Source organism: Eleutherodactylus coqui, chromosome 1 (assembly GCF_035609145.1).
Source record: "Eleutherodactylus coqui strain aEleCoq1 chromosome 1, aEleCoq1.hap1, whole genome shotgun sequence".
In the NCBI taxonomy this organism is placed as follows: Eukaryota; Metazoa; Chordata; class Amphibia; order Anura; family Eleutherodactylidae; genus Eleutherodactylus; species Eleutherodactylus coqui.
In genome coordinates, this window is record NC_089837.1 from 50,423,430 (window position 1) to 50,444,758 (window position 21,329).

Below are 21,329 nucleotides of genomic sequence, written 5' to 3' on the forward strand. Positions count from 1 at the left end.
GGCCAACATGTGGAGCTTAGAGTTCCACCGTGTGGGCACGTCGCACCGCAGTCGGTGCACTGGCAGATTAAACCGATGTTGCAGGGTGCGCAGGGTGGCAGCGTCCGTGTGGGACTTGCGGAAATGTGCGCAGAGCCGGCGCACCTTTACGAGCAGGTCTGACAAGCGTGGGTAGCTTTTCAGAAAGCGCTGAACCACCAAATTAAAGACGTGGGCCAGGCATGGCACGTGCGTGAGGCTGCCGAGCTGCAGAGCCGCCACCAGCTTACGGCCGTTGTCACACACGACCATGCCCGGTTGGAGGCTCAGCGGCGCAAGCCAGCGGTCGGTCTGCTCTGTCAGACCCTGCAGCAGTTCGTGGGCCGTGTGCCTCTTCTCTCCTAAGCTGAGTAGTTTCAGCACGGCCTGCTGACGCTTGCCCACCGCTGTGCTGCCACGCCGCGCGACACCGACTGCTGGCGATGTGCTGCTGCTGCTGACACATCTTGATTGTGAGACAGGTTGCGGAGGAGGAGGAGGAGGGTGCTTTAGTGGAGGAAGCATACACCGCCGCAGATACCAGCACCGAGCTGGGGCCCGCAATTCTGGGGGTGGGTAGGACGTGAGCGGTCCCAGGCTCTGACTCTGTCCCAGCCTCCACTAAATTCACCCAATGTGCCGTCAGGGAGATGTAGTGGCCCTGCCCGCCTGTGCTTGTCCACGTGTCCGTTGTTAAGTGGACCTTGGCAGTAACCGCGTTGGTGAGGGCCCGTACAATGTTGCGGGAGACGTGGTCGTGCAGGGCTGGGACGGCACATCGGGAAAAGTAGTGGCAACTGGGAACTGAGTAGCGCGGGGCCGCCGCCTCCATCATACTTTTGAAGGACTCCGTTTCCACAACCCTATACGGCAGCATCTCAAGGCTGATAAATTTGGCTATGTGGACGGTTAACGCTTGAGCGTGCGGGTGCGTGGCGGCGTACTTGCGCTTGCGCTCAAACACTTGCGCTAGCGACGGCTGGACGGTGCGGTGCGAGACATTGCTGGATTGGGCCGAGGACAGCGGAGGTGAGGGTGTGGGTGCAGGCCAGGAGACGGTAGCGCCTGTGTCCTGAGAGGGGGGTTGGATCTCAGTGGCAGGTTGGGGCACAGGGGGAGAGGCAGCGGTGCAAACCGGAGGCGGTGAACGGCCTTCGTCCCACCTTGTGGGGTGCTTGGCCATCATATGTCTGCGCATGCTGGTGGTGGTGAGGCTGTTGGTGGTGGCTCCCCGGCTGATCTTGGCGCGACAAAGGTTGCACACCACTGTTCGTCGGTCGTCAGGCGTCTCGGTGAAAAACTGCCAGACCTTAGAGCACCTCGGCCTCTGCAGGGTGGCATGGCGCGAGGGTGTGCTTTGGGAAACAGTTGGTTGATTATTTGGTCTGGCCCTGCCTCTACCCCTGGACACCGCACTGCCTCTTGCAACCTGCCCTGCTGCTGCCCGTGCCTCCCCCTCTGAAGACCTGTCCTGTGTAGGCGTTGCACACCAGGTGGGGTCAGTCACCTCATCGTCCTGCTGCTCTTCCTCCGAATCCTCTGTGCGCTCCTCCCTCGGACTTACTGCCCTTACTACTACCTCACTGCAAGACAACTGTGTCTCATCGTCATCGTCCTCCTGACCCACTGAAAGGTCTTGAGACAGTTGCCGGAAGTCCCCAGCCTCATCCCCCGGACCCCGGGAACTTTCGAATGGTTGGGCATCAGTGACGATAAACTCTGAGCAGGGGCCCGAGAACAGTTCCTGGGAGTCTGCCCGCTCCTGAGCATGTGTCATTGTAGTGGAGTGAGGAGGCTGGGAGGAAGGAGGAGCAGCAGCCAGAGGATTTGGATTTGCAGCACTGGACGGCGCAGAACTGTGGGTGGATGATAGCTTGCTCGAAGCACTTTCTGCCATCCACGACAGGACCTGCTCACACTGCTCATTTTCTAATAAAGGTCTCCCGCGTGGAACCATTAATTGGGCGATGAATGTGGGGACGCCAGAAACGTGCCTCTCTCCTAATCGCGCAGCAGTCGGCTGCGATACACCTTGATCAGGAGCTCGCCCTGTGCCCACACCCTCACTTGGGCCTACGCGTCCTCGGCCACGTCCACGTCCTCTAGGCTTACCCCTACCCCTCAGCATGCTGTATTACCAGTGATTTCCCAGGCAGGAAATAAATTGGCGCAAGCCTGCAGGACAAATAGAATGTTTCCCTTTTTGGGAAACGGAGGGCCCACTGACTATATTCAATCAGATAAGATATGTGTTGCACAGAAATGCAGTTATATGAAGTGCAGCAGAGCGGTTACTTTTCCCAGGCAGGAAATAAATTGGCGCAAGACTGCAGGACAAATAGAATGTTTCCCTTTTTGGGAAACGGAGGGCCCACTGACTATATTCAATCAGATAAGATATGTGTTGCACAGAAATGCAGTTATATGAAGTGCAGCAGAGCGGAGACTTTTCCCAGGCAGGAAATTAATTGGCGCAAGACTGCAGGACAAATACAATTTTTCCCTTTTTGGGAAACGGAGGGCCCACTGACTATATTCAATCAATTGAATTGCCTACACAATTCTCTCCCTGTAGTATTACTGCAAGGCGCAATGCTCTGCAGACAGCCGATTTTGAAAAGAAAAAAATATGCAACACTGCTAACAGCAGCCTGCACAGTACTGCACACGGATAGATGTGGCCCTAAGAAGGACCGTTGGGGTTCTTGAAGCCTACACTCCTAACACTCTCCCTGTCTAACCACCACTTCTGTCCCTGGACTATTAATGCGGGGCGCAATGCTCTGCAGACTGCCGATTTTGAAAAAAAAAAATTTATGCAACACTGCTAACAGCACCCTTCACAGTACTGCACACGGATAGATGTGGCCCTGAGAAGGACCGTTGGGGTTCTTGAAGCCTACACTCACTCCTAACGGTCTCCCTACAGCAGCATCAACACAACAGCACTGTCCCTCAGCTAACTCACAAGGCATCTGAGGCGAGCCGCGGGAGAGACCGACTTTTATACTCGGGTGACATCTGATCGCCTCAGCCACTCACAGCAGGGGGGTGGTATAGGGCTTGAACGTCACAGGGGGAAGTTGTAATGCCTTCCCTGTCTTTCAATTGGCCAGAAAAGCGCGCTAACGTCTCAGAGAGGAAACTGAAAGTAACCGGAACATCGCGTGGTACTCGTTACGAGTAACGAGCATCCCGAACACGCTAATATTCGCCCGAGCATCAAGCTCGGACGAGGACGTTCGCTCATCTCTAGTTAACACATTTGTTTTTAATTAACTAATTATACATTAAGTTTTTTAAAAGGTCTGTGTAATGTTTATTATCCAGAGGTGAGCAAGGTTCTATGTGAACCGAAACGCCTGCTCTGTTTGTCTGTCATGAGCACAAGTTTATTTGAATAAAGCAGGAATTATCTCATAAAAGCCGGACTCCTGTATATGGAATTTGTGTTTAACTAAAGCCAAAGCAGCCAGATGGCAATGTGAAGGCGTGTGAGTATACCTGCTGACAGGAACAGAGCTGCAGCACATGAAACAAGGTGGGACAATTTACTATTTGTTTTAACACTCTCCAAGGCCTTTGCCAGCTTTATGGCTCCACAGCAAGACTGTGTCACCACTCGCCAGTCAAGGCTAAGTTGGAGGGAGCACTGTAAAAAGATGGTGAGGGAGTACGTAGCTGATCGTACCACCGTCCTACGTGCTGCCTCTGCTCCATACAACTTTTGGGTGTCAAAGCTGGACACGTGGCACGAACTTACGCTGTACGCCCTGGAGGTGCTGGCTTGCCCTGCCGCTAGCGTCTTGTCAGAGAGGGTGTTTAGTGCAGCTGGGGAAATCACAGATCAGCGTACCTGCCTGTCAACTGCCAGTGCCGACATGCTTACACTCATAAAGAGGAGCAAAGGCTGGATTTCCCCAGGACTTCTCTTCTCCACTGGCGGAAAGCAGCAGAACCTAATGATTCTTTTCACTGCAACAGGAGAAAAATGCATCCTCTATCACCACAAAAAAGGGGGAATCAGCTTTGTCAATCACTCTCGATTATTACTCCTCCTCCTAACACAGCATGTCATTATGCTGAACTGCCAACTTTTCTGCGGCCCAAAAGGGTCTGTTTAATAGGGTTTAACAGTTTTTCAACATTTCAAAAGTATTGATACTTTAACAGATACCAATTTTTTTCACAGGGCTGCCTCCAGGCTCTGTTACAAATTAAGCAACAGCAAGCTGTATCTTTAAAAAAATGTTTATGGGTTTCACTTGCCCTCGCGGTTGAGCAATTTTTCAGGGGTGCACTTGTACTCTTGGTACACCAATTTTCTGCCTTCTTCTGCACTCTTGGTAACCAAATTTTTTCAAGGGTTCGCCTATACTCTTCGTACAACAATGTTTCAGCGGTTCGCCTACACTCTTGCTACAGAAGTGTTACTGGTGTCTGCCTATACTTTTGCTACAGAAATGTTACTGGGGTTACTCAATCAACTTTTGCCTTTCTACCTTCCTCTACTCATAAGACTATATAACATCCTTGGAAGCATCTTTCTGTTGAATGTTACAGGTTTCTGAGGGTGGGATGTCTGAATTTGAAGATAACTACTCCTTCCTGTGTGAAGAAAATTCAATGCAGTGTGCGTGCGCATGAGTGGGAGGGGCATTTTTTAGCTGGCCTTTATCATCCCCTACTACACAGCTATTTCATCAGTTGTGAGGAGGAATGGGAGCAGCAGCTACTCAGAGAAGATAACAGAAGTTTCATCAAAGTAAATTATAGCCCTCTGTAATTGTAGCCTTCTCAGCTCTCCGGCCTCCTGATCTCCTCCACTATTTCCCGGAATAGTCATATTGCCCTCTCTAATATCTCAGTTACTCTGACTGACAAAATCCGCTTTTATTCCAGTCCTCTAGTCTGCAGTGATTTGGAGAATAATACAAGAATAGAAATCAAACAATCAGAAATTTTTAATGAAAAAAAACAATTACAAGAGGTCATTAGTCTAAAAGTATGTTGATGTAAATACAAGTAAGTGTGTACGTAGCATTTACGATAACTCCACCACAACATTTTGCCAAGTTAACTAACTCGTAATTAGGTAGCTGCCTACTTCCATGTTTTGTGTGCAAATTGTCACTATGCAGAAGATTTGTGTATGGGAAGACATGTGTTGGTCAATGAGGTCATTGCTCTGCATTATATCTGCCATGTGAACCTTGGAGTCTATGAATTGCTCAGTAAACTATACATATCAAGCAAAAAATATGTGTCACGTGTCTGATTAACCAGTTTTCACAGATTGGAAACACAATCAACAGTGAGAGAGGTACATGGGACAACACCAGGAATTCAAAAATCTCCATGCTGTTCATTATTACGAAAAATTGCACAGATCTCATGTTTGTGTGGGGCAGCAACAAAACCAACAGCAGCATTGAGATCCAGCTTTACCCCTGGAGGAACCTTAAAGGTGAAATTCTGTAGCAGCTTTGTAAAGTAGAGGAAAAGCTCCATTTTAGCCAAGTTTGCTCCAACACAATTTCTCTTCCCTAGGGCAAGAACATATAAGATTATTAGTCCATCATTGAGTCTGATAGCAGACAGTCTCTCTAAATGTTTCAGGTGTTCACCCTCTTGACCTTTGTGTTACTTACCAGCAGAAAACGGCATAAAGGCCTCATTTTTAACAAAGTTTCCATCAGCATCCAGAAAATGTTGAGGGTAAAACTCGTCAGGTTTCTTGAAGTACTTGGCTTCTCGTAGGACAGATGTCAGCGATGGAATTATGTAAGTCCCCTGAAAAGATTAATGAATGATTCTCCCAATAGCCAAAACAAAAATGAAAGGAAATAACACACTCTTAATGCAGCTTCTCAGGCCCATGATATATATTTAGTGTGTTTGAGTAGGGCAAAATACTAGTCTACACCTGTGCATTAACATTTAGCCCTCCCTCACAGATTTTTATTTTTTTATACAGTGTTTAGCGCTGCCTTTTCAGCACTAAACACTGTACAAGGCTCGCATTCATTTCAATTGGGCTATTCACACAAGCACAAAAACGCAGAGTCTTCAGCATTGCTTTGACAGCGATACATGTCCTATCTTTGGCCATTTTCAGCCCTGTCGCCCATTGAAATGAATGGGCATAGTTAGCAGCGCTGCTGAAAACACAACTCAACTTGGTGCTACGTTTTGGGCAGCGCTAACTGCAACGCTAGCAAAAAAAAGCGTTATACTCACCTAGCTGCCGCTGTCTGGGTCCCTGGCGCTGCTTTTTGGGGCTCCAGGCACTTGTCAGAGGATGTTTTACAAGTGACGGGGCTTGAAGACCATCACCTTCAGCAAGAGATTGCTCCAATTGGCTGATCCAGCGCCAATCATAGTCGTGCTGGATGTGCCAATCACAGCCATTCAATCAGAGCAATGTCTTCCTGGAGGCGTGGTTTTAAAACTTCAATGCCAGCTAGAAATGCTCTGCAGGCACATACAAGTTCCTGTAAGCCTGCAGGGATGGCGGATGGCGCCTACTAGGTGAGCATTTGATTCTTTTGAGCTTCTTTGGCTACGTTATCAGCTGTGCTAAAAACGCAGTCAAAACGCTTGCATAATGCATGCTAGCATGGAAAAACGCTGCATTTACTGCAAATGCCTCTGTGAGGGAAGCCTTACAGAGGTCTATCCTTAAAGGGGTTTTGTCATAAAAAAAAAATATATATATATAAAAACTTACTTATTCTTTCACTGTCTGTCTCCTTATCACATCTTCTCCTGGTTGAGCTTCTCCAGTGCCCCAGGTCAGCTCACTGCTGGCTGGGCCCTGCTTGTTATGAGGGCTGCATATATCAAATTCCTTCCGGCTGGGTCAGTGAAGGTCACATCCCTGTGCTGTAGCTTCACTGCTTAGGAAGGAATTGTAATCTATTTCAGAGACAGCACTCTTGAACAATCTCTGAAGATAGGCAGTCCTCCTGCTGGCCTGTGAGCTGTGACATAACATACATTGGCAGACTGCCAACCAAATGTACATAACCTCACAGGAAGGAGACGAATCAGGCAGCTGGAGGTGAAGTGACCCCCTGGACTGCAGGAGACAGGAGAAGATAAGGGAGGTGAAGATCTGGTAAGTAGACTGATTGGGGGAGGAATTTTTCTTTTTTAGTGACAGAACCCTTTAAGAGTTTAGTTAAGGAGTTCTATATCTCCCAAACACTCAACAGGCTGTAATTCACATCACCACCACTGAGGTGGAAGGGGATGTTAATTTATAATTTTGTGATGGTCTAAGTTTGTCGAGCCAGGAGGAAAAAAAAGTTTAAAAATAAAATAGTTTCTCTCTTGCTGTAGTTGGAAGGAAGGGCACCTTGTTGCAATCTAGTATTTTGATGGTTTTCTATTAAAAGGGAATCTGTTAGCAGTTTAGTGTTGTGAAAACTGCCAACACCACCAAATAGATAAGCGTTAATTTGATTCCTCTGGACCTACTATATGTTTCTGAACATACTGCTAGAATTAGAGAGCCCTAAGAAAAAAGACACTTTTAAATCACAAACCATATGGTAATGAGTTTTCAATTGTCCGCTGGAAATTCCAAGAATCAAGACTTTCTGGCTACAAACTCTCCATAACCCACCCTCTCTGATCTTTAGTGAAAGCTTCAGTGGTCTAAATGTAAAATTACACTTTTAGTAGCATGTACTGAAGTGAGAACTTAAAGAATATGCAGCTCCCACTTTATGTTTTAGCTAATGCCTAGTTTGCTGTTCTTGGCTTAAACACAAGACCAAGCTTGTGTTTAAGCATTTCTAGCTGTAATCTAGCCTGAGTCAGAGCCTTTACCAGCAAGGCATTTTTGAAGCAGGAACCTGACTTCTAGGTTTCAAACCCTCCCTCTTTGCTTTTGATTGACTCTAGCAGTTTCCAACTGCTTAGGCTTCATTCCCACGAGCGTACATCGGCCACTGATTTCACGGCCGGCCGATATACGCTACCATCTGGGGCGTAAAAGCTTGTGAAGGGGTGAACAAATCTAACTTTTGTGTGCCTGTTCACACTGCATGGGACCCGGAACATATACACTGAGGCTGCCATGCCGCTGAGCCTTCTTCCCTCCAACTCGCCGGTTCACCTCCTCTCTCCTTCCCGCCGTCTGATTCCAATGGAAGGGGGTGAAGCTGAGTGCCAGCCCACCCTGCCTCCTCCCATTGCTGGCTGCAGACAAGGGGCGGGGAGGGGGTGGGAGCTTAGCTCATGGGGAAAAAGGCCTCAGGATGTAGTATGAGGCAGGAGAATGACAGATCTATCAAACAAGAGCAGAGTGGAAGGGTTTGGAGAGGATTTCAAAGTCAGAAGCCAGGAAAATGATATGGGTCATGAACACTGAGTTGTTAGTATATGCCATGTGAGTGATCAGAGGTTGAGGGAGATTTATTAAGAGCTGTTGGAGTAAGATGTGTTAATTTAATTATGTGCCTCGTAATTGCCTGTGTGTGAGAAAATAAATAATAAATTTGCTAGTCTGATGGTGGTGCTTACCACCCAATTAACTGACAACTTTTTAAAGCGTGGCAAGAATTCGGCAAAACCCTTGATAAATGGAGTTGTTTCAAGGCTCTGTAATAGCTTAAACATTAACAAAGCTTGGTGTTGTTCATTCCCTGGGTGACTGCACGCAAGCTGCTGGTGCAACTATATGTCCGTATACAGTTCTTTGTGTATCTTTTACTAGTTTATATTGTGTCTTTGTGTTCCCAGTTCCCTGTGTGCTTTGCTGCTGGGTTCTGTTTGTCTTTCTGTTCCCTGTATCTGTGATCTCTGCGCAGGACGGGCTCCAGTTTCCATTTTACATCCACTCCTGCATGTCCGCGTGGCTTGGTACATCTGACTTTGGATTCACATCTTCACCAGGTAGGTAGGGAAGACTAGGAGTCAGGGTTCGGAAAGGCAGCCTGGATCTTTCCACCACCAGGAGTATCTCCAGGACAGGGATATCTAGTCCATCTGAGGTCAGGGTAAGGCCCATTTGCATTCTGTGTACTGAGTACCCGCATTTGCTCAGTCTTCACCTTGGTTTCAGCTGTCTATACTACTGGGTGGTTCCACTCGGCAAAATGACCACGGATCCATAAAACACTACGTAATAATTGGGCGTATGATTTTGTCTGGATTTACCTGCATTGTGTGTCCTTATTTAGTTCTTAAACCCTTATTTTTATATTTTTTTCAACTTGCCAGAATAGCCAAAAGTTTCCATAGGTCATAAGACAACAGAAGTACAAGTTTCCACAAATCAAGACACTGCCAGTTTTCTTTTGATAAGCTTACTTTTGGTATGAAGAAGTCCTTCAAGATGAGATCTTGAGTAGTTGAACGTGGCACACCGTTTGGAAAAATATTGATGAATCTCTGAATCTCATGAATAACGGCGTCTGTGTACGGCATGCGTTTTCGATGTGCCATCTGAGGCTCAGCCAAACCAATGACTTCTTCAATTTCTTTTTGAACATTTTCTGTGAATAAAGTAAGAATTATCCTTAATGTCCATAAATCTTAGTTAAAATTGGACATGAATGAAGCTTCCAAATCTCAAATCCTACTAAGAATCTGATGTCAGGGATCTGTTACTGTTACTAACTACTGCAGTTTCAGAAGTATTCAACCCCTTAAAGGGGTTGTCCCACGGCAGCAAGTGATGTTATACACTTCTGTATGGCCATATTAATGCACTTTGTAATATACATCGTGCATTAAATATGAGCCATACAGAAGTTATTCACTTACCTGCTCCGTTGCTGGCGTCCCCGTCGCCATGGTGCCGTCTAACTTCAGCGTCTAATCGCCCGGTTAGACGCGCTTGCGCAGATGGGTCTTTTCCCTTCGGCCCAGCCCGGCAGCAGCAGCGTTCTGGCTCCGCCCCCTTGTACGCGTCATCGCGTAGCTCCGCCCCGTCACATGTGCCGATTCCGGCCAATCAGGAGGCCGGAATCGGCACATGTGACGGGGCGGAGCTACGCGATGACGCGTACAAGGGGGCGGGGCCAAAACGCTGCTGCTGCCGGGCTGAGCCGAAGGGAAAAGACCCATCTGCGCAAGCGCGTCTAATCGGGCGATTAGACGCTGAAGTTAGACGGCACCATGGCGACGGGGACGCCAGCAACGGAGCAGGTAAGTGAATAACTTCTGTATGGCTCATATTTAATGCACGACGTATATTACAAAGTGCATTAATATGGCCATACAGAAGTGCATAACCCCACTTGCTATCACGGGACAACCCCTTTAATGACAAGTTGTACATAGTAGAGCACCCATCTGCTGTTATGACCTGCTGCAAATGTGACGTAGGGGCGGACCCCAGCTTCTGGCGGTGTTCCTGAGGGTTCAGCCCATTCCTCATAGGCTTGGGCCTCCAGTTCACTAATATTCCTGGGACTGCATGCAGTAACTGCCTTGTTCACATTCCACCAAAGATTTGTTTAAGGTTTAAGTCAGGCGATAGTCATAGGTGCTTCAACATCTAATGGAACATATGCCATGGCAAATTGGTGTGGTTATGAAGACCAAAGAACGTCCAATGTGCTACTACAAATAATGTGACTATTCAGCGCATGTACCTACATTAATATATGATAGATTGTGGTTATATATTCACACCAAAAGTGAAATTTCCTTACTCTGAATTTCCGGGTACTTCATCATTAGTAGAAGGCTCCATCTCAGTGTACTAGCAGTTGTTTCCATGCCAGCCACGAACAAGTCCCTTACAAGAGATATTAAGTTTTTATCATGGAAATATCTCTCTGGATTTGGTTTCTCCTGCAAAGCACAAATTATGGAATATTGGGGCACATTATGGAAGCCGTGTAGGGGGTAAAAGAAAAAAAGACTGGATCAAAGTAATTCTTTACCTTATAAACAAATACTATCATCATGGTAAGGAACTTTTTTCCTATGGGAATTGACCTACAGCTCTACAAAACTACTGAGTATATCAATAGAAGTGACAGACCGCTGAAGTCAGTGCATGCATCACTGTACTGTGATCCCTGAACCCTAGGAGCCATAGGGAACAGGTTCCTTTTAAAGATATACTTCTTCAAAGAATTATACTGAGACTGTGTTGGGACCCTAAAGGCTCAGGAGAGGAGAGCATCTGGTGGAACCCTATGGGTAGAATCTCATAAGGACAGAAGACAGTACCAAGAAGTAGCCATGCCAAAACCCATAGTAAATAAGGGAGATGGAATAAAACCTCAACAGTGCCACCTATTGGAAGGCAGCATTTGCATATTACCCAGAGCAGTGTGCATGGCCATTTGAGTCTCCTCACTCACAGTCTAGGTGCTCTCCCTAAGAAGAAAAGATAGCGTTTCTGACCCCCCAAGACCCATAGTGGTACTGTAGAATCGGGGAAAGCTATCACTTAAGAGCAAGTAATAAATGTGTTTTTTCTACCAATTAAAACCAGATGAAAGAAATATTCATTTGTTCTAATCTGATTTTTTTTATTGTAGGTTTTTTCTTCTGTTGACTACAGAAACAATTTTGCCTGAGATACATTTAACAGCATTTAGAGATGTGCTTTACAGCAGTCGTATGGGGCACAAACACAATGAACAAGAGGGGACACATCGATTTCAATATGACAGTATTGTGGGCAAGCTCTGTGACCTGCATGATCTGGAAGGGGAAGAAGAGCTGCGAACATCACCTGTTATGAATGGTATAATGAGATGACTGCTAAGAATAAGAAGTGTCAACTGCAGGATTTCAGGATTTGCTTTCATGATTATTATAGTTTGTGACATTGAAATGTAAGCATTTTTGGTAATTTTTTTTAAGATTTACTAATATTGTCTACCAGGTAGACAGTGCAAAATCAAAATAGACAGTTTTACAATTTGCCAGATTTATCACAGTGGCTCATTCTGGATGAAGAATCTTGTGCATCTTTAGACTGTCCAGTCTAACATTATAGCACTGATTAGTTTTAAGCCAGTTTTTGCACCAAAAGCTATTCTGGGGCTGTTTTTTTTAGTGACATTATACTTTATGCTAGTGGTGAGTTTTGGTTGATATGTTTAGTATTTATGTAATAGGAATCCTATTATGGGTAACTAAATTGCATCAATAATTCAATATTTTATCCCCTTAAAATATAAGTCAAACCAGAGTATAAATAACCAGTAAAATTAACCATATACAGAGAGTTGTTTTAGGGATTTTGCCCCTCATCAGTGCACAGTAAGCTTTTGGATAGATGGGTAAGAGGTTGGTGATGTGGGTTGGGTTACAGTATCTCCTTGTGGAAAGTGCCAGATATAAGGAGACATAGTCTATGCAGTGCTCCTCTGGAAATTTGGATTCTCTTTACTCCCACCTAGTATCCTCCCAACCCCCATCAAAGTCCTCTTACTTAGCCAAACAGAAAACCTAAAGTACACTGATGAGCAAGAACTTTATGGATGAGACTCTGGTTTTGCTAATATTCTTAGTACTGTTGCAAATCCTGTTAGAAAGTCAAACATTGACTTACAGAAAAGCTACCTTTCTATAGGTGGCACTGAAGAAACATTCATTTGCATAGCAATTTTCCCCAGAGGAGCATTGCATGGCCTATAGGTCTCCTTAGGAATACTTTGTACCCTCTACAAAGAGAAACTCGACCCTTCCCTATAGTCAGGGATACCTGCACCATGAAGTGTAAAGACCGCTCAGAGTTGGTTGCGGGCTATCCAATAAAATAAGCAGCTGAAGTATAACAAAGAAGTCTGCATCATTCCAGAAGGGAACCCTCCTTACCTACCACTATCACCCAGTTTTATAACCTCACCTGCTTCTGTTTGACCCGGAAACAATCTATAAGATTCCTCTGGTCATTGATATCCAGCTGATCCCTCTGCTTCATGAAGATCTCTTGAATAAATGAATGTAGTTCACTGATGTTTTTTCGGATACTGTGGTGACTTCCTGGAATCCAGCGCATCACAGATGGAAATGCGTTGTACAACTGTGGAGGGAAGTATAAATGAAAACATGTATGTAAGGGTCCATTCACATTACATCAAATATTTAATGTTCATTTACCATAATGGTTAAACATGCTTGAAAAAAAAACTATGTGAGTATATACACAATTAAAGTATACCTGTACAGGTTTGTTTTTTTTCCCACATGAAGCCATATGTTGACATGTGTATGTGTATGTGTAGTGTCCCAGAACCAGAGTCCTTTTTACACCCCAGTGAAAAGTTGTCATGTGGTTTTATAAAGCATATTTCACAATGCGTAACATAGTATGTAAGGCCGAATGAAAACGATGTCCATCTAGTTCAGCCTGTTTATCCCCCTACATTGTCGATCCAGAGGAAGGCAAAAAAAAAACAAGAGGCAGGAGCCAATTAGCCCTTTTTGGGCAGATTTCCTTCCCGACTCCCTAATGGCAATTGGACTAATCCCTGGATCAACCTCTAATAGTTCCTACCTGTCTGTAAGACCCAGATCAACAACCTGCTGGTCACCTAAAACTTATATCCTGTATTGTCCTTCCCCTTTAGAAAGACATAGTCATCTTTTAAACTCCTCTATGGATTTTGCCATCATCACATCCTCAGGTAGAGAGTTCCACAGTCTCACTGCTCTTACAGTAAAGACCCCCCTGCTGTGTTGGCGATGAAACCTGCTTTCCTCTAGATGTAGAGGATGCCCTTTTGTTACCGTAGTCCTGGGTATAAACGGAACATGGGAGAGATCCTTCTATTGTCCCCTTATGTATTTCTACATAGTTATTTGGTTGCCTATTAGCCGTCTTTTTTCCAGGGTGAATAGCCCCAATTTGGATAGCCTCTCTGGGTATTCCAGTCCTTTCATACCATGTATTAGTTTTGTTGCCCTTCTTTAAACCCCCTCCAGCACTGTAACATCTTTCCTGAGCACTGGTGACCAGAACTGTACTCAGTATTTTATGTGGGGTTTAACAAGTGCCTTATATAGTGGTAGAATAATGTTCTCGTCCCTCGCCCCTATAACTCTTTAATGCACCCCAAGACTATAGATATATAGATATTGCACTGCCTTATTTTTTTTGCAGAACCTTGCCTATGCTTAGGCTATGCAGAGATAAGAGTTAAATTATACAAATGAGATGTGATTTTTGGTTATCAAGCAGACCCTTAGCAGATGTTGAAGAGTTCCACATCCCCCCCCAAAAGATGGGATGGACCCAACAGCAAATTAAGTCAGTTGTCTCTTAGAGGGGAAAGGGGGGGAGTAACATGTGAGCCAAGAACAAAGGGCAGACAGAGAGCTCCTGGGATCTTGACCCACTGTCAGTTTTGGTGCCAGTCCACGCTCTGAAGGGGATTACTGTGTGATGAGCTCTGAGGAAGAGAGACAGAGCTGAAGCTAAAGACAGAGGATAAGTTATACAAGTGCCCTGCCTATGCTGTTTGTAACTTTTGGTGGAGAGAAGTATTAGTTAGCTAACATGCAGATGAATTCTCCCCGCATGTGTCCTTCCAGGTACCGCGTGACGGATTGGAATTAGGATTGCCAATTAATGTTGTAATGCAATTTGAAAGGAGCCCCACAGCAGAGGTTTATCGAAATTGGAGAGTGTACGTCAAAAACTGAATCTAGATAGAGCGCCAACCAATCGCAGCCATTTAGTGATGTCATTTACTGAATGGCTGTGAATAATTAAGCGCCGACTGATTGGCTGGCGCTCAATCCAATCACAGTGCTTAGATACAAAGCACTAATGGTGGTGGTGGGGGGGGGGGGATTCAAAACAGAGCCAAGGAGATGACAGCAGGGAGAAGTCCGAAGCAGCTTGCCACACCGCTGGGGACAGCATCGCATCGGGGACACAGACGACGGCTGGGAAGAGGTTTTTTTTTTGGGGGGGGGGGGGGGGTGGTTCAACCTCACTCAATTATAAGCTGAGGGAAGATTTTCAGCACAACTTTTTGCTTATACTTGAGTATAGATGGTAATTTGTGCTCTTAACCTTTTTTGTATTTTAAATGCACTGAAGCAAAAAAGAAAATTATACACAAGCCTTAGAAATCCCTGAAATACAAAATGAACCCTGGTGGTTTTCAAATAAGCAATTTTTGATGCTTTTTTTTAAAGGCATTATAAAGCCTACTAACTAATGTTAACTGAGAGACAACTGGCACAAGAAGAAAAAAAAAGAAAATACACAGACTAAGCTGATCATGAAAATACTAAAAAAGACACAAGGGTGAAACTATATTTATATGAGAGTGAAGCAAAAAGTAATATCTTGTATAATAATGGTTATATTTGTCATCACATGCTTTTCTCTTTAACATAGTGATTAGAGCCATATATCCGAGGCATTTGTAGTACTGCCCCTTCCGTGGCTTCTCCTAGCTATAGTGTCTCCTCTGTGACCCCATTATTTATAGTGCTCCCCTCTCCAACAGCTGTAAAATCCTTGAATACTCCAAAAAAGTATGAGAGGGGGTAGATTTTATCTTGAGGCCATATTGCCCAATTCTGCAACAAAAACATTTGAAACCCACCATGACCTTTGGAATACACAGTACTTCACTTAGCTATGGTGCCAGTAGCTCCCTCTCCTTCTGACATACATTACTATAAAACAATGTGCTTACAATTAACTCACCAAGGCCATGGGGCTACCAAGAATCCTGATACAATTATTTACTGTTCTTATAGTAGTCTGAAGTTTTGGATCATCATAGTCAAAGCGACGGCCAAGTAATATAGATACAATGTTATTAGCGACGGCTGCGTGGATTGCCATGGTGTTGTCAAAGGGTTCACCTAAATAAAGTGAGCAAAAAGTAGTTGAATATTAAGGAAGCAAATAATCTGAATTTAATAGGAAGATTTTTAGTAGTTTCTGTATCTTCTTTTACATAGGGGGCAGAAATAGAGCTGCACCTGTGGGGTGCAGGGCAACCCAATATAGAAAAATATGGTATCACTGGTAACTTGCAAACCTGCCTGGGGCACTACATGTACCATGTGGTCTGAAACCCTGTATCTAAGCTTTTGTACAGGACTAAATACTAAACAGCCACCCCTCTCAATATAAGCGGGGTTTGTGAATGGCTGTTCCATCAGTGTCCTTCACATATAGCAGTCTGGCTGTCTGTATGCTGAGGGATAAGTGGTTTATGTAGCTGCCCTCTTATATCAGTATATCAGTAAGGATATGGCTACTTTCTGTGGGGGTTTTTTTGGTCTGTTGGACAGCAATTTTACATAGGGACCCAACAATAATCGATGACCTGTGATGCAAGTTGTGGGCTCACGTATTTGGCCAAAATATCAAATACCTCATTTATCAACAACATGCAATTTGAACAATATCATTCAGTATAAACACAACCAAGAATCGAGCGGTGAACAATAATTTGTTAATTTCATGCAAGCATGAAGATCACTATTGGTTTATTCACTAGTCATTCGATTTAAGAGAATACACAACTGAATAATTTTTGAGTGAAGTATCTGTACAAACCGGCTACATGAGCGAACGGTCATCATCTGCTCAAATGATATATCACTCAGTGCAGAAGCACTCTTACTTAGCAGGTGATTCAGCCTTCATGTGTCTGGATTAGCATATACTACTCAGCACCATACACACATACAATAAGCTTCAGAGTATGGAGACTCATTTACTACCTTTGTAGCATTTAAACATCTCCACTAAACAATTAGATTCCTCGTTAATCTTCTCTTCTAGGCTTCTTTTCCCCATTCCAAAATCACGTAATGTAGAAAAAGTAAATTGTCTCATGGTTTTCCAGTTATTTCCATTAAGGAATGCAATACCTGAGGAATAGACAAATAATAAAATTATGTGTTTTTCATTTTCTACTCACTTTATAAAATTACATTTTAAAGAGCCCACAATGAACTCAGGGGAAGCTGGTGATATTCAGCAAAGGTTTTTTTCAGGTATTTACTAATGACGACCTGCCCTCAAGATTGGCCATCAATAGTTGATCAGCAGGGTTCTCAGGATTCCCGCCCATCAGCTGATCATACAGCCTCCTGCTAGTGTGGTGAAGCCAGGCATTATCAGGGGTCAGAGCAGCGTCCTTTTACACACAAAATACTAAAACACGTCATAGACATCACTTCATATAAAGAGGTCGTCAAATCATAATTGTGGCTTAAGCTCTCTCCTTATGTAGAGTCAGGCGTGACACGGAAATTATGTGCCTTATTATGCAATTACATCCTTCATCATATACATCACATCATAGCATACTTTACACTGTACACATAATAAACCACAAAAGATACAATTAACCCTCCCAAGGCCTTGCTCTATCCTATAACTATGGCACCACAACTCTGATAATGATATTACAGTCCCATTACCCCAGCCAAGCCAGGGATTTTACATTAAATTGTACCAAGGCCATAGTCCATTTACTTTTACAAACTTCTTTAAAGGGTTTTTCAGGCAGTGCTATCAATGAGAGCTGTACCTGCAGTTATCAGTGCTGGCCATTACACAGGGGTCAGACTGATGTCTTCCATTTTGACCACAGTGTAACCAAGCATTGGCAACCGGCACTGCCTGGAAAACTCTTTACCAATTGTGTTTGCTTTCTTTGGAATTAGGTCCATTTCAGTTAGAGGCCTATTGAAGCATCCAGTGCAGTATCAGCACCATGCTGTCAGGCACTACAGGGAGGGAGACTCCCACTCCTCCCACACATTATGGGGCTTTTCATTCTAGGAGTCTGGCTGCTTCCCTATCAGGTGACATTTGTTAGTCATCAGGGGCCACTATCGTCCGGTCCTTTGCAATATTCTATGTAAGCGATGATTGCTACCCCATCTTATCTAAGCCTGCGTGCCTGTTCACATGGGCCACTGCTGCTGCTTTGCCTCAAGCTCCTAAAACTTATATGGCTCATGGCTGTGCACTAAGGTTGTTCTAAGCCTGGGGGCAGGGTTTAGGCAGAGCCTTCTTTCCTCACATGAGGCTTCAACAAAGTGGCGACAAATGCTACTACCCAATCTTTCCCAAACATGGCTTTGGGTGGTGGAGGGTCTCTTACATAATGATGCAAGTGAAGTCCTGTGGCGCTGCCTACGTTTGGTCCCCCTTCCCTAGCTGCATCTTCGACCAAGTGGGGGACAGGACTTATCAAGCAACACTTAGGCCATGCTACTGTTAGTGAAGTCGAGGGAACATGGAGAGTTCCCTCCAACCCTTACATATGGACATCATAGAAGGTGGTATCCCACTTGGATGCACCCATCTATGACATTTGATCTATCATCCATATATCACATTTGAATGGCTGCCAGATTCCTAGAATTCAGGTTTTCCTCCAGCAAAAATCAATTTGTCAGTGGTGTCAGTGGATTTCCACAACTTCAATCTATGGTCTATGAGGGGTCCTTTTCAATTAGAAAAATATGGTTCCTTGATAGAAGAAACATTCATTGAAAGCCAAGGAAAGCTCAACTTTCCTTAAGAAACAGAGAAGTGTTGGATCGCACACCGAGGGACATCAATAGTTGCTAAAGTCACTAGACTGCAACTGACTTACTTTGGCCATGTCATGTGTGCAAATTCTTTAGAGAAGTCAATAAGGTTGGTAATAAACAGTGGAACCAGAAGTAAGTCCTGGCAAAGTATAGATTTGCTCGACACCATAAAAATGGATGCCTATATGTGCCTCAAGCAGCTAAAAAGCCATGTTTCACAGGGCAGCATGGAGAATGTTCGCTTATAAAGTCACAAGAGTTGGACAACACACAATGGATAGATTGATAATGAGTCCCCTTTCAATCACAAAAATATGGTTCCTTGCTTGAAGCAAAATCCATTGAAACCCAAGAAAAGCTCATCTCTACTTATTTGTTAACTGTGTAACATAGAATGTTCCATGACATCACATAGAAAAGTTACCATATCCTCCTGTTAAATCCATAAACGCTGGTGTCATTGGTCTGTCCAAGAACTCCTCCTTGACAAAAGCTTCTTTCACCGTGTCATATCCGCACAGCACCACCATCTTCTCAACGCCTATCTTTATACTGAACACTGGGCCATACTTCTTAGCAAGCTGTAAAATGCAAACCACAATAAGAGTATAACGCTTCTCATTACATATAATGACTCTCCCGAGCCTCCATCGCAGTACACAGAAGGCACTTTTTTATTTTTTGCACATTCAACCTCCAACTTGCTTGCTTTTTTCCTACTACCAAATAGGACATTTATAAAACAAGTCTGTGTACTTTGGATATGCAGTCCACTGTAAAGCAGACAGGAGTTCCTCTCACCACTTCAGTACAGGCAGCTACAAGTACACCAGCTAGACCACAGAAGGGTATAATTTATTATTTTTATCAAAAGCAGTGTTTGTAGATCTTGGGGGCATCCTCAAGGAAAATAAGGTAGAGTTACAATTATTCCTTGTTTTCGTATTCAGATGCTGGTGAGCTTGAAAACACTCAAATAGTCGTTGCCAGAAACTGGGTCACTAGACATCTGAATACCACACTCAGAATACAATAAGGAAAGCTGCAGGAGGGGAAATAGACACATTCTAGAATTACTTTGTGCCATTATTTACATAAGAGGACATTGTTGTACATGTAGAACAATAGTAAGGTGGTGCTAGATTGTCAGGCATGATGTGGATGAGATGTAAGTCTGAAACTGTTTATTGATTGAATTGGTTAAACTAGAAGATGTCTTTTGAGAAGAAGTTCTAAAGATACATATAAGATGACCAGTGCAAGTTCCTTCCTAGTATTATATTCATGCTAGATAGTCAAGCAAGTAACCTAGTTTGAGCTAAATCAACCAACTGCTGGATAATCTGAAGTAAGAACATCTTGGTAGATATCCCCAGGCTGGGAATGTATCAATAAACCATGAAGAAGCTATAGATGTCATTGATCTCTGGAGCGTACCTCTTGAAATGATAAGTGAGGCTTTTGCACATTCAAGTTGAGAATATTTCCGATTATCGGCAAGGGCTTTGGACCAGGAGGATAATTCGGATGAACATTTTCCTTCTTATTGTAGAAGATGGCTGCTAAGAGAATACATATTACAATGGACAAAAGAACTGTGACAGGATCAAGGGGCAACATGTCTTTAGCAGAACCTGTGGTGGGGAGGAAAAAAAATAAATAAATAAAAAGTATTAAATTACCACCTACTATACCAGAAACTATGGTGGCTCAGTTGTTAGCACTGCTACATTGCCGTCCCGGAATTATGGGTTCAAGTCTGACCTAGGAAAATATCTGGAAGGATTTTTTCAAAATTCATGCAGATGTTACCTGTGATGGAAGTTGAAAGGCAGCATTGCTAAAAACTGAGCCACATTCAAAAACACACACAATTTGTAAAGCAATTATCTGGCTCCTTTTTGCAAAAAAAAAAAAAAGTATATAATTCAGTCCAGATGACCTGATCTCATTTGTAATGAAATTTTACAATTTTATCGCCCCGCTGATCACGATGAGCAACAGTGCTTTTTAATAATTATCATGTGATTTTTTTTTATTTATTTTTTTAATTTTAAGTTGGCAATTCAGATATAACTTTCATTCCACATCAGTGGTAAACTAACGTTCAATGAGCAACAAACCATTCCTTACATGTACATATATTCTACTTATTTAATTCGCAAACTTTTTAGAAAGTCCTGGCAATTGCCACTTTTTTCTGTGAATAAAATGTATTTGAAAACCAATTGATGACGAATGACCCTTGGACAGACCAAAGGGTTTCCACAGTGAACTCTGTTATCAGTAAGAGTTAAGGCTTCTTGGATTACGTTGACTCTTGGATTAACAAAAGAAGACATATCTTATTCAGCGACTCCATTGCTCTAAACATGGAAGATGTGGAATGTGACTCCAAGTATGCCAAGAACCTGTTATACCTGAATTCTCAGTAATTCATGCATGGAATAGTCACCAGCTGAATGGATTTTATGTTTCCATGGACAATTAGCTTTACCTGATAATGTTTGGTCCAGTACATATTGTAATGGTCCTTATATATGATCAGTTTATTAAGGGAGACTATCAGCACTCAACAAGATTGGTGCCCATTAGAGATGAGCGAACGTACTCGTCCGAGCTTGATACTCGGGCGAATATTAGCATGTTCGGGATGCTTGGTACTCGTAACGAGTACCACGCGATGTTCTGGTTACTTTCAGTTTCCTCTCTGAGACGTTAGCGCGCTTTTCTGGCCAATTGAAAGACAGGGAAGGCATTACAACTTCCCCCTGTGACGTTCAAGCCCTATACCACCCCCC

The 21,329-nt window shown here is 43.9% G+C and overlaps 1 protein-coding gene across 1 annotated transcript; it reads right to left on the reverse strand.

Moving 5' to 3' along the window:
- Positions 1-4,958: 4,958 nt before the first annotated feature.
- On the reverse strand, positions 4,959-21,049 carry LOC136616670 (cytochrome P450 2K4-like). The gene is made up of 9 exons (XM_066594216.1): positions 21,026-21,049; positions 18,953-19,109; positions 16,699-16,848; positions 15,668-15,828; positions 12,848-13,024; positions 10,689-10,830; positions 9,340-9,563; positions 5,670-5,811; positions 4,959-5,564 (listed from the first exon to the last, which is right to left on the reverse strand). The coding sequence occupies exons 1-9, from the start codon at positions 21,047-21,049 to the stop codon at positions 5,365-5,367; spliced, it is 1,377 nt and encodes a 458-aa protein (XP_066450313.1). The 3' UTR covers positions 4,959-5,364.
- Positions 21,050-21,329: the final 280 nt, after the last annotated feature.

Coding starts and splice junctions, on each gene's coding strand:
- LOC136616670 (XM_066594216.1), bottom strand. CDS start 21,049: ATGTACTGGACCAAACATTATCAG. Junction 10,831..12,847: donor TCCGGGTCAAACAGAAGCAG/GTGAGGTTATAA, acceptor TGTGCTTTGCAG/GAGAAACCAAATCCAGAGAG. Junction 5,812..9,339: donor AGGACTTCTTCATACCAAAA/GTAAGCTTATCA, acceptor TAATCTTTTCAG/GGGACTTACATAATTCCATC.